At 44.7% G+C, this 18,046-nt stretch overlaps 1 protein-coding gene across 3 annotated transcripts in view; it reads right to left on the bottom strand.

The window, feature by feature from the left end:
* Positions 1 to 15,644, bottom strand: part of LOC121584859 (probable E3 ubiquitin-protein ligase HECTD4) — a 59,882-nt gene extending 44,238 nt beyond the window's left edge. For 2 of the 3 annotated variants that reach the window (XM_045225692.1, XM_045225693.1), the window contains exons 1-12: positions 15,011 to 15,644; positions 10,844 to 11,415; positions 7,761 to 7,850; positions 7,525 to 7,652; positions 6,223 to 6,331; positions 3,871 to 4,009; positions 3,579 to 3,749; positions 3,296 to 3,488; positions 1,002 to 1,160; positions 775 to 888; positions 539 to 679; positions 143 to 378 (exon numbers count right to left, since the gene is read on the bottom strand). In XM_045225692.1, coding sequence (XP_045081627.1) covers positions 143 to 378; positions 539 to 679; positions 775 to 888; positions 1,002 to 1,160; positions 3,296 to 3,488; positions 3,579 to 3,749; positions 3,871 to 4,009; positions 6,223 to 6,331; positions 7,525 to 7,652; positions 7,761 to 7,850; positions 10,844 to 11,415; positions 15,011 to 15,157 — 2,199 coding nt within the window. In that variant the 5' untranslated portion in view covers positions 15,158 to 15,644. Of the gene's footprint in view, positions 1 to 142; positions 379 to 538; positions 680 to 774; positions 889 to 1,001; positions 1,164 to 3,295; positions 3,489 to 3,578; positions 3,750 to 3,870; positions 4,010 to 6,222; positions 6,332 to 7,524; positions 7,653 to 7,760; positions 7,851 to 10,843; positions 11,416 to 15,010 lie in introns of all 3 variants that reach the window. The other variant, XM_041901034.2, reaches the window with a different exon arrangement.
* Positions 15,645 to 18,046: the final 2,402 nt, after the last annotated feature.

The following is an 18,046-nucleotide window of genomic DNA, read 5'->3' as shown; positions in this document are numbered from 1 at the left end:
GAGTGTAATTTGCTCAATATTAGGAGTTGACATAATAAGAAATAATACTTTGTTTATTCTGTTGTTGCTAGCTATGTTCATAAAATTCAATACCGATTGAATACCCCTGCAGTAGCAGGCTGGTTCTCCAGCTCCACCGTACCTGGAACACCACCAGGATGCAGCGGATGATGCAGGTGTCCCTGTTGACCATGGCTTTCTCCATGATGTCACAGATGCTGCTGAAGTGGCGAGCCTCGATGGGGTGCTGCTTGCCCATGAGGGTGCCCAGGGGCAAGCTGCTGCTGCTGGCTGCCAGCAGGTTGAGCTGGTGGATGCACATGGCACCCACATGGTGAAGCAGCTGGTTTATCACCTCTCCGGTGGCCACTGTCTCCTCTGCAGCAGGGAGCGAGGAAGGGAGGGGTAGTCAACTCTTAACGGTACGATTTGACTTAAATGAAGAAGCTGGTTGAGACACTCTTCAGCCTATAATTCTGCAGCACATTATTTGAGGTCAACGTTGTTTTCTAAACAGGAGTAAAACTGTTTTGGTTACCTTTGGGTTCCTTGATGACATGACTGACACCAAGCCTATAGCACACGTGATGGAAGGCCTGGTTGCCAGGGTTACACCACTGGTCCATGTAGTCACTGGAGCAGGTCCAGATCAAGTTGTTGAGAGCGTCATAGCAGGCTCCTACAACACAAATGTCACATAAGCGCTACTTTGAGAACGCTGCACTTATGTATTAAAAAAATATTTTAAAATGTAATTTCTGAACAGGAGCTTACCTAGCCCTGCCACCTGGGCACCCCTGCCCAGAGAACTGCCAGGTGCATCAATGAGGTCTGCCCGGCTGCTGAACTGACCATCAACTAGGTTGAATGCCAGACTGGAGGAGAGGACTGGTCGGAGAAAGAGAGGAAAGCAGTCAACAAATATACCACTAACAGTAAAAAGGGGACTTGCCTAAAACACAAGAGAGATTTACAGTGAAGATGAACATGTCTGCTCTTACTCTTCAGGGAGGACAAGCCACTGGTGCCTCCAAACAGGGAACGTGTGGCAGAGCTGCCAGACACGCCAGGCGGAGATGCCAGCATCACCAGGGATGTCCCACACACATACATGGGAGTCTTTCTAAGAGTCTTCAGAGGGAGGCCACAGCTAGTGTTTACTGCTGTGGAAGAGGAGCACAGACATGAGTCAACACACAACAAAGGGATGTGAACATCACTGGGGCAAAGCTCCCTGCCATCCAAGACCTCTATACCAGGCGGTGTCAGAGGAAGGCCCTCAAAATTGTCAAAGACTCCAGCCACCCTAGTCATAGACTGTTCTCTCTGCTACCGCACGGCAAGCGGTACCGGAGTGCCAAGTCTAGGTCCAAAAGACTTCTCAACAGCTTCTACCCACAAGCCATAAGACTCCTGAACAGCTAATCATGGCTACCCGGACTATTTGCACTGCCCCCCCACCCCATCCTTTTTACGCTGCTGCTACTCTGTTAAGTATTTATGCATAGTCACTTTAACTCTACCCACATGTACATATTACCTCAACTACCTCAACTAGCCGGTGCCCCCGCACATTGACTCTGCACCGTTACCCCCCTGTATATATAGCCTCCCTACTGTCACTTTATTTTACTTCTGCTCTTTGTTTTTTCTCAACACTTTTTTTTGTTGTTGTTTTATTCTTACTTTTTTTGTTTAAAATAAACGCACTGTTGGTTAAGGGCTGTAAGTAAGCATTTCACTGTAATGTCTGCACTTGTTGTATTCGGCGCATGTGACCAATAAAATTTGATTTGATTTGATTTGATTTGAAGTGTGAATCGCACAATGAGCAATGTGATGAGGATAATGAAGATTCAATCATAATTTTCACTTCCTGGATATCACACATTTAACTGAGGGTGAAACAAAAACTGTTTTGTTAGTGCCTTCAGAAAGTATTCACACCCCTTGAATTTTTCCACATTTTGTTGTGTTACAGCCTGAATTTAATTACAAATGAAATGCTGAAATGTCAGTAAGTTTTCAAACCCTTTGTTATGGCAAGCCTAAATAAGTTTAGGAATAAAGATTTGCTTAACAAGTCACATACTAAGTTGTTTAATAATAGTGTTTAACATGATTTTTTAATGACTACCTCATCTCTGTACCCCACACATACAATTATATGTAAGGTCCCTCAGTCAAGGAGAGAATTTCAAACACAGATTAAACCACAAAGACCAGGGAGGTTTTCCAATGCCTCGCAAAGAAGGGCATCTATTGGTAGATTAGTACACCAACAAAAAAGCAGACATTGAATATCCTTTTGAGCATGGTGAAGTTATTAGTAACACTTTGGATGGTGTATCAATACACCCAGTCACTACAAAGATACAGGCGTCCTTCCTAACTCAGTTGCCGGAGAGGAAGGAAACCACTCAGGGATTTCATCATGAGGCCAATGGTTTCTTTAAAACAGTTACAAAGTTTAAATGGCTGTGATAGGAGAAAACTGAGGATGGATCAACAACATTCTAGTTACTCCACAATACAAACCTAACTGACAGAGTGAAAAGAAGGAAGCCTGTACAGAATAAAAATATTCCACAACATGCATCCTGTTTGCAACAAGGCACTAAAGTAATACTGCAAAAAATGTGGCAAACAATTATCTTTTTGTCCTGATTAGAAAGTGTTATGTTTGGAGCAAATCCAATATAACAGATTACTAAGTACCACTCGCCATATTTTCAAGCATAGTGATGGCTGAATCATGTTATGGGTATGCTTTCGTTAAGGACTGGGGAGTTTTTCAGGGTAAAAAGAAACCCGGAATGGAGCTAAGTACAGAAGAAATCCAGAAGAAAACCTGGTTCAGTCTGCTTTCCACCAGAAACTGGGAGATGAATTCCCCTTTCAGAAGGACAATAACCTAAAACACAAGGCCTAATCTACACTGGAGTTGCTTAACAAGAAGAAAGTGAATGTTTGAGTGGCCGAGTTACAGTTTTGACTTAAAACTGCTTGTGCAAATGCTGCACAATCTTAGAGCCTTACCCAGAAAGACTCACAGCTGTAATCACTGCCAAAGGTGATTGTAACATGTATTGACTCAGGGGGTTGAATACTTATCTAATCAAGATAGGTTTTTTTTTTCTTGATTTTTTTAACAAACGTTTGTGTAGATCGTTGACAAAAAATTACAATTAAATCCATTGTAATCCCACTTTGTAACAAAATGTGGAAAAAGTCAAGAGGTGTGAATACTTTCTGAAGGCACTGTATATCTATCTAAATAGTGTGAGGTTATTACCGGACTGCTCCTCCTTGACAGTGTTGGTGATGGCAGAGCCGGTGAGAGCGGCCAACGTTGCAGAGTGGGAGGCGCGGAAGCGTGACATGCGGCTCAGCAGCAGCTCATTCAGACACTTGGAAGACTCGCCCTCCTTCCGTATCAGGATCACCCTCTCCTGCAGGACATCTGCCACACACAACCCTGTCTCTGTCTGTACCAGGGGGAGGAGGGAGAGAGGGGTGAGAGATGGGAAGGAGGGAAGAGCCTTGTTGAGCATGGTTGAAAGGGGAAACATCCTCACCGATAGCTGAAAGACATCCATGAAGACCGAGTGGCCTTTCTGGGTCTTCTCGTTGAGGCTGGCGGGAGACCACACCCAGTACAGGTAGGTTCCATCTGAGCACAGGTGCAGCGTGGTCATGCTGCTGCCCACGGGGAAGTGGTGGGCTGGCATGGGCACAACCTGGCACACCTGAGACAGGTAGAAAGAGCAGTCAGTCTTTTGGAAGAGATACAGTATTGGCCTGAGTCAGTGTAATTGAGTCATCATGAGTGATATCATGAAGCCTGTTGCTAGGTGCCAGCTGCCGTACCTGCAGGGTGAAGGGGTCGATGACCTGGCTCAGCTGATGAGGCTTGGCATCAAAGGAGGCGGGGCGATGTAGAAGGCGCCCGCTGCTGAACACCACCCAGCCGGGCTCCAAGTCCTCATTCCGACAGTACACAAACCCCCTGCACAAACACACAAAATAACTATCTTCATTTCCTATGATATTTTGCTCAGAAAGTGAAATAAATCAGAGAGGGAATACAGTAGGGCAGAGGGGTTTTGAAGTTCAGGTCAGAAGGAGGGAACAGGAGAGTTAGAACAGGACATGACAGGAGGAGGCTCCGTGGCTCCCTACTTATATGTACAGTATATACACCCCTTCAAATTCTGCTATTTCAGCCACACCCGTTGCTGACAGATGTATAAAATCGAGCACACAGCCATGCAATCACCATAGACAAACAGTGGCAGTAGAATGGCCTTACTGAAGAGCTCAGTGACTTTCAACTTGGCACCGTCATAGGATGCCACCTTTCCAACAAGTAAGTTTGTCAAATTTCTGCCCTGCTAGAGCTGCCCCAGTCAACTGTAAGTGCTGTTATTGTGAAGTGGAAACGTCTAGGAGCAACAAAGCGAGGTCCATACAGAAAATGGTTTGTCGAGATCGGTGGGGAAGAACTTGACTGGCCTACACAGAGCCCTGACATCAACCCAATCGAACACCTTTGGGATGAATTGGAACGCCGACTGCGAGCCAGGCCTAATCGCCCAACATCAGTGCCCAACCTCAATAATGCTTGTGGCTGAATGGAAGTGTACCCCTGCACATCGACTCGGTACTGGTACCCCGTGTATATAGCCAAGTTATCGTTACTCATTGTGTATTTATTCCTCGTGTTATTATATGCCACAGGGTTCAATTCTTGGGCCGAGACTTTTCTCCGTGTATATCAATGATGTCGCTCTTGCTGCTGGTGACTCTCAGATCCACCTCTACGCAGACGACACCATTTTGTATACATCTGGCCCTTCATTGGACACTGTGTTAACAAACCTCCAAACGAGCTTCAATGCCATACAACACTCCTTCAGTAGCCTCCAACTGCTCTTAAACACTAGTAAAACTAAATGCATGCTTTTCAATCGAACGCTGCTGGCACCCGCCCAACCGACTAGAATCACCACTCTTGACGGGTCTGACCTAGAGTATGTGGACAACTACAAATACCTAGGTGTCTGGTTAGACTGTAAACTCTCCTTCCAGACTCACATAAAGAATCTCCAATCCAAAGTTAAATCTAGAATCGGCTTCCTATTTCGCAACAAAGCCTCCTTCACTCATGCTGCCAAACATGCCCTCGTAAAACTGACTATCCTACCGATCCTTGACTTCGGCGATGTCATTTACAAAATAGCCTCCAACACTCTACTCAGCAAATTGGATGTAGTCTATCACAGTGCCATCCGTTTTGTCTCCAAAGCCCCATACGCTACCCACCACTGTGACCTGTACGCTCTTGTTGGCTGGTCCTCACTACATGTTCATCGTCAAACCCACTGGCTCCAGGCCATCTATAAATCACTGCTAGGCAAATCCCCGCCTTATCTTAGCTCATTGGTCACCATAGCAGCACCCACCCGTAGTCTGCGCTCCAGCAGGTATATCTCACTGGTCATTCCCAAGGCCAACACCTCCTTTGGCCGCCATTCCTTCCAGTTCTCTGCTGCCAATGACTGGAACGAATTGCAAAAATCTCTGAAGCTGGAGACTCTTATCTCCCTCACTAACTTTAAGCATCAGTTGTCAGAGCACCTTACCGATCACTGCACCTGTACACAGCCCATCTGAAATTAGCCCACCCAACTACCTCATCCCTATATTGTTATTTATTTTGCTCTTTTGCACCCCAGTATCTCTATTTGCACATAATCTCTTGCACATCTAGCATTCCAGTGTTAATACTATTGTAATTATTTTGCACTATAGCCTATTTATTGCCTTACCTCCATAACTTGCTACATTTGCACACACTGTATATATATTTTCTGTTGTATTTTTGACTTTATGTTTTTTACCCCATATGTAACTCTGTGTTGTTTTTATCGCACTGCTTTGCTTTATCTTGGCCAGGTCGCAGTTGTAAATGAGAACTTGTTCCTAACTGGCTTACCTGGTTAAATAAAGGTGAAATAAAAATAAAAATAAATAAAATATGTTCTATTATTTTTCTCTCTGCATTGTTGGGTAAGCATTTCACTGTTAGTCTACACCTGGTTGTTTCCGAAGCATGTGACAAGTAAAATTGGACTTGAGGTTATTTTAAGTGAGGCACTCTCACTCTTTCTCTCTGCATTCTCCCTCTCCCCGCAGATATAGGCAGGGGTGTCATGTTACCTCAGTGTCCCGTGCAAACCGGAGCCCAGCTTGCTGATCCCTCTCCCAAAGGAGTTAGTGGTGTAGAGATAGAGCCCATCTGTGGCCAGGCAGCGCCCTAGGTCTGTGTCTGCAACAGCAGGGAGGAAGGAAGAGACTGAGTGAGGAACAGCAGATGAGGGGGAGAAAAATGGAAGGGGGAGCAAAAAAACATAGGAATGGAGGGGAGAGAGGAAGGACAGTATAGAGAGGAAGGGATAACAACAGGAGAAGGGGTGCGATAAAGCGACTGAAAGATATGTCCATCTGTATGCTTTCTCACATCTTCTCCCCACTGTGAGGCATCATGGTGCAGACAGAAGGGACAGTCTGACAGTATAGCCCTAATTTTTGTACTGACAATTCGTGTTTAATGTTGTCCTTCATTTTATAGCATAGTAGGTGTAAATATGGTTCTTGCAGGACACTACCACTTCTCTAAAAAAAAAAATTCCAAGTAAGTAGTCTCACACACACACACAGCATTGGCCAAACAGAATCAAAGGAGACTAGTCAGCCAATCAACAAGAAAGGCTGGGAAAAAATACTATTTCTAATTGGCTGAACCTGCCTGTAGTTGGCACTTGGCAGGTGAGAGGGATACGCCCCCCAGCCCACGGCCGGCCAGCTCTACTATATTCTTTAGCTGCCATGTCTCTGCCTCTCAACTGGCCTCCTATAGGGGGAGCTGCTGAGGTCCTATCGCCTTACAGGGCTCTCCAAGGTCAGCCCATCGATTGGAGGAAACAAGCAATGACCCTCCCTTCCCCTTTCTCCCTCAAACTTCTGCCAGTCACCACCCTGCCCTATAACCAATGCATGATGCCCTCCTCAGAAGCCTCAGCCAATGAGAGAATGATGACTCCATGTCTCCCCCTGGCTCAGTGTTGGGAGTTCTAAGCGGCTCCAGACAAAGGATCAAATATAAATGATCTAAAGAGGTGACTGAATAAATCACAATCATAATGAGAGGAAGGATTGAGGGCCAGCAGGACTTAGCCTGGTCGCCGTTGTCACTTAACAACCAAAACACTACTACTAACAATTACACTTGTAGTGCACTCACATACACATTACTCTATAATGGTACTGTGAAAATTATCTGACAGCACAAAAATCACTAATACGATAACTAGACTGGAATATATTTAGAGCTTGCAAAAAAAGCAACCTTAGTTGAAAACCACCCCAGGTCCGGTTCAAAGGAAGTTTGCCCCCTATCCCAAGGCCAATGGAGCTCTTGTTCACACACACACACACACACACACACACACAGGGGTTTACCTTTGCTCTCTGCCCCTCCAGCGCTGCTGTCAGGCGTAGGCAGCATGTCCTCAAAGCCCCAGGAGACACTGTGCTTGCCCCCCAGCAGACAGGACGGGGAGCCTGGCCCCCCCTCCAGCACCAGGAGTCTGGGTGGGACAGATTAGGAGAGAAAGAGGTCACAATGAAGACAACACAGAGAAGGGACACAAGGGTGTCTCACCAAGCACATCGAGGCATGAGGATACTAGACTCACCTGTAGAGCACATCAGCCACAGGGAGCTGGCCCAGGTCGGTCTGTTTCTGCAGCAGGTGAACGGTGTGGATGAAGGTCTTCAGGGACCCTCTGGAAACACAAAAACGTGTTAAACCATGGAATGGGAGGGAGCAAAAGTCAGTGCAGTTGAGAGAAGGGCTCAGGTAGGCCTAGTAGTGTTAAAGAAAAATTCCACCCAAAAACTATCTTTTGGTATTTGTTTCATTAGTCCATTGTTAATATAGTCCCAAAATGTTTTGCATGTCAGCAATCAAGTTTAAGATATATAACTTTCAAAATACAGAAATACAGCCAGTATGACGCATTTTGCATCAAGTTATATATATCTTGAAAACTTGATTGCTGACATGCAAAACATTTTGGAACTACACAGTGTACAGAACATTAGGAACACCTGCTCTTTCCATGACATAGACTGAAGGGGAATCCAGGTGACTCCAGGTGAAAGCTATGATCCCTTATTGATGTTACCTGTTACATCCACTTCAGTCAGTGTATATGAAGGGGAGGAGACAGGTTAAAGAAGGATTTTTAAGCCTTGAGACATGGAATGTGTATGTGTGCCATTCAGAGGGTGAATGGGGAAGTCAAAAGATTTAAGTGCCTTTGAAAGGTGTATGGTAGTAGGTGCGAGGAGCACCGGTTTGACTGTGTCAAGAACTGCAACGCTGATGGGTTTTTCAAGCTCAACAGTATCCCTTGTGTATCAAGAATGGTCCACCACCCAAAGGTGGGAAGCATTGGAGTCATGGGCCAGCATCCCTGTGAAACGCTTTCGACACCTTGTAGTCCATGCCCCGACGGATTGAGGCTGGTCTGAGAGCAAAGGGGGGTGCAATTCAATATTAGGAAGGTGTTCCTAATATTTTGTACACTCAGTGTATATCAACAATGGACAAATGAAACAAATACCAAAATATAGTTTTTGGGTGAAGTTTTCTTTTAACACAAAAGAGAATGTTGTTCCATGCTTCAGCTGTGTAGCCATTTCTTGATCTGCAATATTTACCTTACTTACCACAATGTATGACCAACTATTATTGTGTTCTTTATTTAACCAGAGAAGTGACATTGAGATTTACATCTCTTTTCCAAGTGAGCCCTGGCCTAGAGAGCAGCTTATATATAGGTACACAATAGACACAACACAACAATGAATGGAAGTTAGCATAATAGAGCTTAAAAGAGCAGGTTTAAAAACATGTGCAGTCTGTGGTCAGCAGGCCTCCAATCCAGGATTTAAAAGTGTTCCAGGGTGATGGGGCAGCAAAGTTAAAGCACTCTTACCAGACTCAGTTCTTGTGTTGTTTATGTGTGTGTATGCATGTTTATGTGTGTATATGCATGCTTCAAGGATAGTACAGTATAATATAATGTGTACTTTCTGCTTCAGTGTTGTCATCATAGAATCATAGGATTTATAGAATATATTTGAAAGACATTCCATTTGTCATTGACATTGTGTGTGTTTGTGCCTGTGAGTGTGGCTTAGGTAACTGTCATGCTGGTTCCCACATGTAATAAAGAACAGATGATACAGCCTGGAACTAGAATTCCCCTCCCCACATTACACTAAAACACCGCACAAGCTGGTGACATCACACTGACGAGAAACAGTTAACCTACTCTGCACCTTAAAAAAACGCAGTGATAAGGCACACCCAAAACATCAGGGGGGGAAGACAGAGGATAGTCTAGCTCTTTAACCACCCACCACTGTTGGTGAAAGAGAGAGCACCAGAACTGGATGGTTCTTGACACAATGGGCTCTCGGCCTCTACAGAGGGCACACAAAGGGCGGAGGGTTCTGGTTGACAAGTCAAGCTCAGTTGTCAACAGCAGAAGTCAGGCTGCAGCCACTGGTGAAAGAAAAGAGGGCTTTCCTCTGTGACCTAGGTCAGGGGTTTTCAAACTGGGGTCCGCGGATACCATGTTTATGCCTCTGCGTCCAGTATGAAGGAAGTTAAAGGTAGTTTCACAAGCCAATAGCGTTAGCGCAATGACTGGAAGTGTACAGGAACAGTGTGCATGCTAGCTGTTCCTGTTCATCAGACTCTGGGGAAGTAGATCAACGGCTTCATTGACAAAATCTCAAACTATCCTTTTAATATGGAGGAAATTACAGTCATTGGAGCTAATAACAGGGGGTTTTCTGTATAGTGTTCATTTTCGGGATAGAAAACCAGTTTGTGTCAACTTAAATAAACAACCAAAACCAGATAGAAAGCATGCCGAAAAGATATTGAATTACATCTTTTTTAATAATACCATCTTTGAGAACTAACAATCAAATAAAAGCTAGACAGTCAGGGAGAATAGAAAATTCAAAAAACCTGGCAATCAGGGCACATGCCCATTGATTTTGTTATAATGTTTGAGCAGAGGAACACAGCATTAGCCATGGCAAAATGCATAGAATTGCAGGAAATTTGCTTCAAACATGTAAAATTTTCTCTCAGCTCAATGGAAAAACAGCAGAATTGCAGAGAATTTGCTTTACAACAGCTAAATGTTCTCAATACTGCCAAGATACCTTTCTAGCTAGACTATGTTAGAGTTTACACTTCCTCTTCCAATGAACTGTGGGGAGGTCAAAACAATGAAACTGTCTACCAAATCTATTAATTTTAAAATGTTGATTACTTCTACTTGCCATTATCATTCACCTGAAGATAAGACAAGACGTGATTATTTGATTTTTTTGCTAACATATGATGGGGTCCCTGGGTCGCCAGTTTGCCTGGGCGGGGGTCGCTGGGCAAGAAAAGTTTGAAAACCCCTGACCTAGGTGACAAACACAAGACCCCAGTGCGACAAGCGTCACTGACAAGGCAAACACAATAACTGAAAGATACGCTTATATTTAGTGACAGGGGCTAGCTACGTCACTGAAAGTGAAAACAGAAATGGGATGACACTTAAGGGCTTGTCTAATCACCATTTGGCCAATATTAGGAAGCTGGAGTAAATGAGCCAGACCGCTAAGCAGAATCAGGTGATCCAGGATACTATTCTATCCTCTTTATATATAGCGTGCATTGATATTAAGGGTGTGGTCTCACCTGGCACAGGCGAGAGCTACCAGGGCAGCGGCGGAGTTCTCCCTCTGCCTGTGTGCGTGGAGCATGTATGTCGGAGCCTGGCCCTGCTGCCCCTGTCCCTGCTGGGTCTGTGCTATCTGCTGGACCCCCTCCTCCAACCAGGAGCAGAGCAGCCCTTCTAGGCCGTTGAGGCAGTCGGCGGGCTCCTTGCTGAGGCTGAGGGGCTGGCAGTCACGCAGGCAAGACAGCAGCACCTCCGCCGTGACTCCACAGAGCGCCGGGTCACTGCGTGTCTGGGACTGCAGGAGGGGGAAGACCAGTAGCAGGCCCACGCGGGAGGTGAAAGGAGCCTGTTCAGGCTGCTGTAGCAGGCCCTGTCGTTTTAGCAGGGTCAGGGCCTCCTCATCGCCCCCTCCGGCCCCCTCCCGGTCCTGCTGCTCCTCCAGGGCCAACTGACGCTGAGCCCCCCACAGGCCCCGCAGCGCATTCAGACGGTACTCCAACAGGCGGGCATACGCATTGCTTTGGTTACCACAGACGGCACGGAGACGCTCGGCTAGCTCCGCAGGGTTCTTCGTCTCGAATGTGAGAATCTAGAGGAGATAGAGAGGAAGAGTGAGAAAATGTGAGGGATACAGAAAATAGTCATGAAGATCTGTAAACAACAGGAGTTGGTTTAATCCTTGGGGAGACAATGGGTAAAGATCTCAAAGTGATGACGGCATCCAGTATAGTGCACTGACTGTAAATCACCATCTAGCTGGGGTCTGGCGACCTCTAAATCCAATTAACAGAGCACTGCTTCACTATGAGATAATGTGTAGCTAAACTGAATATGAGAGAGGAATAGGTTAGACCCTTTGATTCCAATGATATGCATAAAATAATCAAAATAATATGTGTAGAAATAACCTAGGCTACTCCTTGTTTTATTTCTAACCAACAGTAATTTCACATTTACATTTTATTCATGTTGCAGATGTTCTTACCAAGAGAAACAGCCAAATACGGCATTACATAATTTAAAAAATAAGGGGTATGAAAAATAGAGAGAGATTGTGGGGTTATTTCAGATGAGATAAAAAGGACAATGGTGCATCATCTGCACTTAGGCAGCGTTTCAACCAGGTATCGATTACAGTGTGTAGTCTAAGACTCCATAACACCATTTAGCAGGCACTTTTTTATTTATTTTTATTCCATTTCAGATATGCAACTAACATTACGGTAAGAGCCCTTAATTGGAGACTGGGATTGTGCACCGACCCTCTCCACCTTAATCTGCAGAAAGGATTCTCCTCTACAGCTAGGTTTCCATCCAATTGGCGAAAGATTTTCATGCAAATATTCTAGAAGCTGCATAAAGAAAATATGCACATTTTTCCACCAGTGGTGTTTCCACCAAATGGACTTGTTGCGGATAACAATCAGTGCCTGATGACGTAGTGCACACAACATTTTCTTTACCGCTTAAGTTATCTACCAAATAAAACTCTAATTTTCAATATGTTTCCATCGCGTTTTCAACTCTACTGATAAATTTGTCACAAAAACTGTTACGTTAAATACCAAATGTGACTACTCTGGTCTTGGCATGTGCGCTCTAGCCAACCGCTAGCAGATATAGTGTGTGAGGCTGTGCAGGTAGGCTAGTCTACATGATGACATTATTATGGATAAGAGCGAGAATATTTTTATTTGTCAAACGGCAGTCAAGCATCGATCATCATGTCACCAGAATAAGACCCTAGATATTGATTGGAAAGAAGCATCAAGCAAGCTCATCACAGTGCACTTTCACCACCATGTGAAGTTCAACATAATTTATTTCATCTGTAGCCTAATAAACTGCATGGTTTCCCAAGTCGTAGTGGGAGGACCACACACCATATCATTGTGTGACTCCAAGTTTACTTCGATATGATGGTTATTATATCAATATCTACGCATAAAGGCGTTTCCACTGCCATTTCGTGCATAATTCATTTTACCAACAAAAAATATCCCACCATGTCGAACGAACAAATGATCTGTCTGCATTTATAAAGTAGCCTGCATCTAAGCACCCATGGGCTGATGGATGACCTGATCAGTCATGAGCTTGGCTACATTAGCCCAAAATAGAGAGGCAGGCATAGGGAAACATTCCCACTGGACTAATGGCCCCTGTAGATGGCCTCCATAAAGACCAGAGGAAGCTGCTTGGAGAGGCTGGAGGACTTAACAAAACCACACGTTTTAATGTTTCAACAACTCTCTGATAGGGAAATGACAATGTCCACAGACCACCCCTCATCATACAGCAATTAGTGCAGCACTACCTCCTCCTCACATAAGAAGAATAAGGTTAGTGAGAGCAGGGGGAGGGTGGATGGTGGTGACAGTACAATAACCAGAGGCACACTGCAGATGCTCAGGTTACATGCCATCCATCCTTCCACTGCAGAAAGGACAAGCAACACTTCCTGTACTGCTATTGAACCAATGGTACTGGGCTATTTTGAGAAGTGACATGGGCAATAAGGCCTTTGCTTTGACTTCCACCTCTCAGACCCAGAGCAAAGCCTGTCCCACTATGAAGCAGTAGAATCAGGATGCCAAACTACTGCACCTGGTGCACAGGGCTAGCTAGCACAGCTGCTCTATCCCCAGCTGCTCTATCCTTACGAAAAATACAAAAACTTCAGAAGCAGGAGATGTACGCAGTAAAGTCTAGTCCTCTCAAGTTGATTCATTCTCAGTGTCCATCTGTAGCATGTCATCTGTCTGACTCTCACTCATTCACCATCTATCAATCTGTGTCCCCTTAATTTGTCTATGTTTAGGTCAACATCACTCTCCATCTGTGCACCCTCAGTCGCAAACCTCCATTTCCATGTTCTCGCCTTCTCTATTCCCCCCATTCCACCATTTACTGGTTGTTAACACAATTATATTCCAGTATGAGTAGTAGGAACTAGAGAAAGTCCATATTCATAAAAAAAAAGGGTTAGGGTTAAGTGCCTTGCTCAAGGGCACAATGACAGATGTTTCACTTAGTCAGCTCAGGGATTCAAACCAGCAACCTTTCGAATTAGTGGGCCAACACGCTTAACCTCTAGGCTACCTGCCGCCCTAGTGTCTGTCTCTGATATGCCTAGCACACTTGTCAATGGATTCCTACAGCTAATGGGATCGATTATTCAAGCGTCCATCAATTCAGTACTCATTCTGAACCTTAATGTCAAAGTTGACCAGAAAGGGCCTTTTAAGAGTCAAGCACATAGGCTAGCTAGCCTAATAGTCAATATTTTAGTGTTTATGGTTGAGTAAAAGGCCACAAGGCATTGCACAGGTGTCAACACCAGATTAATATTGATCAAATAAAAAAGGCTGCCATTGAATTGTGGCAGTTAATTTAAATACTGTCAAGTGTACCAATGAGGAAGTATACTGTGCTTCTATGTGCTGAACTCAGAACTGTACGACCCCCTGGCTACTTACTGGTTTGAGGAGCTTGCAAACATGCCGAATTTACTTTCCCTATTGTATTTGTTTAGTTTGTATGCCAATGTGCTTTGAAGAATTGAAGTAAAGCATGCAATGCATTATTTGATGAACACAACAACAATAACCAGCCACCACTCAAGAACACCCAATGTCTGGGCCAGAAATGACACGGGGTTCCCCACAAAGGGTGGGGATTTAAAAGCCAGGACATGATAATAGTCTACCTAGCTACGTCGTGAGTCATCATGCCTATACAGTGCGATTCATAGCTAACGTTGTAGCAGCTAGATCCTATCAATCAGGAAAGGAAACAACGTTGTCACCACATTGAGTATTAGCTGGCAATAAGAATTTCAATTGACAGGAATAACGTACCTTGTTATAGCTAACTACCTCTTCAAAATGACTGTCTGCTAACGTTGGCTAAATAGTACGCCTGCTATAGTTGCTGTTAACGTCATGACCTGCTCGTCAAGCCGACGTTGGCACCTTACTCACGAACATTATTAGCTAAAAATAGAATCGGTTTCTACAGCTAACGTTAAATGTGACTTTATTCATGGAATAAAATATTGAGCTAGCTAGGTAGCTTTCGGCTATTTAGCTTAACGTTAGCCGATTAGCTAGCTAACGTTAGCTACACTATGTTGTTGCCAAGAAAACATTCGAAATGCAAACGATGATGCAGAGTAGACTCACCTCCTGCTCAGTGTCCCCCTGCTCAGACACCCCGATTTCACTGGGCAGTTCAGCCAGATCCGTGACCCGAATCAGTCCATCGTGAAGGAAAATAGTCTCTTCCTTCACTGACAGCCACTGGGACGAATCCACGGCCCCGGAGCCCATATCTCTCTCCCCCGAGAAAAATGCCAGAGAGGTCGAACATTAAAACAAATGAAATATCCGAAATGACAACACTACCCGACAGACATGCTGTCAGTCAGATGGCAAACTCAAACGAAGTCCGATACAGCTACGTTAGCTAGCTAATGCCACTCGTACTGCTTTACTAAGGTGGCTAGCTTGCTAACATAGGTCGGCCAGCTGATTGCACTGTATGGGGCAGGTTCTTTATCTAGCCTAGGCTAGCAATCAACCGTACAGTACCGTCTTTACAGAGCAGAGTGGATGTGACACTCTATTAACCGTAATATTTAGAGCAAAGTTTCGTAAATGACTGCCTTCTCCTGCTGAACACAAAGTCAGAGCATAACCACAACACGATAAGAAAGCAGGAAAAATGGCTCCGTTAATGGTCCAACGCCTGTTTATTAGTGGCCGGACAGATATTCGAAATACCACAGCTGTCGTTGAGACGCCATGTTTCCTAGGCCAACAGTTCCCAGCATACACTGTAGGTAGCCTACATCTTCTTCTTCTTCAGTGGGGTTTATCGGCGGTTGGCATCCAACGTTATGGTGCATTACCGCCACCTACTGTACTGGAGTGTGGGCCAGAGACAGGGAGCAACTAAATCCTTCCTGCCAGCGCCGTTGCTCTTTTAAAAAATATAAAAATATTTGAGACTATATCTAATGACGTTCTACTCAATATACTCTTTAAACTAATTTCCTGTATCCCCTTCTCCCTCATACTAGATCTCATCCTCTCTCTTTCTCTCTGATACTGCCCACACTGTACCAATACATGCTCCACGGTCTATGTTTCCTGGCAATAATCACACTTTCCTGTTGGATGCATTCCTATCACATTTAATGTCTTATTCAACTGGCTGTGTCCCACCCTTAATCTTGTTTAAAATAGCCTCCTCTCTTCTGTCCCTTCCTGCCGTCCTCCCCTCCCCGACTTTCCTCTGTACTTGAAATAAATGCCTGCCCTTAGTATCTCTATTCCTCTGCTCTTGCCATCTCTGCACTATCACTGTCCATATCAGGCTTTTCCCTGTGCTTGTTTAGCCAGTACATCAACTGCCTCATTCCCCTCCACCCCCACTGGGCTGGGACCCAAGTAAATCTTATCTGTATACCCATCTGTCTAATCCTGCCATGGGTTTGTAGCACCTCATAAAGCAGGTCTTGTCTGCTATGTGAGGTAAAGGACTGGAGACACATTAACACTGAACATGAATCAGAGCAAATAACTTCTATGTCTGGCTTAACTTCCTCCACCCACTGCAAGGCAACAGTATGGCAATCAGCTCCACCGTATATACAGCCAGATGATCTGTAATACGTTTCCTGACTTCCACCCCACATTCCTGCACTACAAATGCTGACCCAGTATGTCCTGTCCTTGGATCTTTTGAACCATCTGTGTAAATGGCCACACAATCCTGATACACAGTATCCAGACGTCTCTTAAACAAATCAGATGGATCAACACTCTCCCTATCTTTCTGTAGTCTCTCCAACACTTCTAGATCAACTACAGGAGGCGGGAGTAGCCATGGTGGATTTACAGTAATAGGTAACGTTGGACTAAACAGTCCCATCTCCTTCGCCTGGGTATTACCCACCCACCCAAAGCTCGTGTTCTGTCTTCGCTCATGTTCCCAGCATGCCTGTAAAATCCCTTTTGCAGGATGAGACACCCCATGTCCCTGTAGGTTGACCCAATAATTCATTGCCAGCTGCTGTCTCATAATCTCCAATGGCATATCCCCCATCTCCACCTGTAATGCAGCCACTGAGGATGTCCGAAACGCCCCACTACATATTCTGATTCCTTGCCCCTGTATGACATCTAGCCTTTCCAATGAGGTCCGGGCTGCCGAACCATACGCTATACTGCCATAGTCTATTACAGATCGGATCAATGCAACATACATGGTCATCAATGAGGAACGCCCAGCCCCCCACTCCTTCCCCGTCAGACAGTGCATCACATTTAGCACCTTCTTACACTTTCCCACCACTCTCTCAAAGTGTTCTGCCCAGGTCAGTCTAGTGTCAAAGTATACCCCAAGGAACCTGAAGGCCCCCACCCTCTCCAAGTTTCTCCCATATAACCTCAAGAATACCTCATCTCCCACCTCCCTCCTGGTAAAGAACACTGTTTGAGTTTTCTCTACAGAGAACCTGAATCCCCACATTAATCCCCACCGCTCTACCTCATTAATTGCTTCCTGTACCTTCCTGACTATGTATGGCACATTTCTTCCTGTCTTCCATAAGGCCCCATCATCTGCAAATAACGACCTCCCAATATCCGGCTGTACCTAAGAGTAAACATCATTGATCACGATTGAGAACAACAAAGGACTAATCATTCTCCCCTGTGGTGTACCGTTATCCACCAGGTAGCTGCCTGATAGAGACTTCCCCACCATCACCTGGATAGACCTTCCAAACAGGAAATCCTTTAGTCAGCAATATGCTAGTCAGCAATATGTGTAATTATCGGATATATTTATTTTTCCTCCACTGTTTTCATCACAATTTCGTGGCGCAGTGGTAAATCGTTGGCTTTAATAGCCTATAATCAGTTGGAAGACCGGGTTCACAGCGTGCTTCCCTTTTTTACCTTGAAGTTGACTATTTTTCAAAAACTGAATCTATAGTATTATTTAGGATGCATAAGACAGAGGCTTATACAATACCAAATAAAACAAATTATTTGAACAACAGTGCCGAGAGTGTGGTTTCACATAAAACTATTTTTCAAAATAATGTGCATTCAACGGCATTCGACCTCATAACCCTGGATGTTCCATACTTCCCTACTCTACCTGTTAAGCTACCAGTTAGGTAAAACTTCTAGTACAAAATCCTAACT

The sequence above is a fragment of the Coregonus clupeaformis genome, chromosome 16 (genome assembly GCF_020615455.1).
Source record: "Coregonus clupeaformis isolate EN_2021a chromosome 16, ASM2061545v1, whole genome shotgun sequence".
Taxonomy (NCBI): domain Eukaryota; kingdom Metazoa; phylum Chordata; class Actinopteri; order Salmoniformes; family Salmonidae; genus Coregonus; species Coregonus clupeaformis.
The sequence above is the reverse complement of the archived record's forward strand: the minus strand, read 5'-3'. Positions and strand labels throughout refer to the sequence as shown.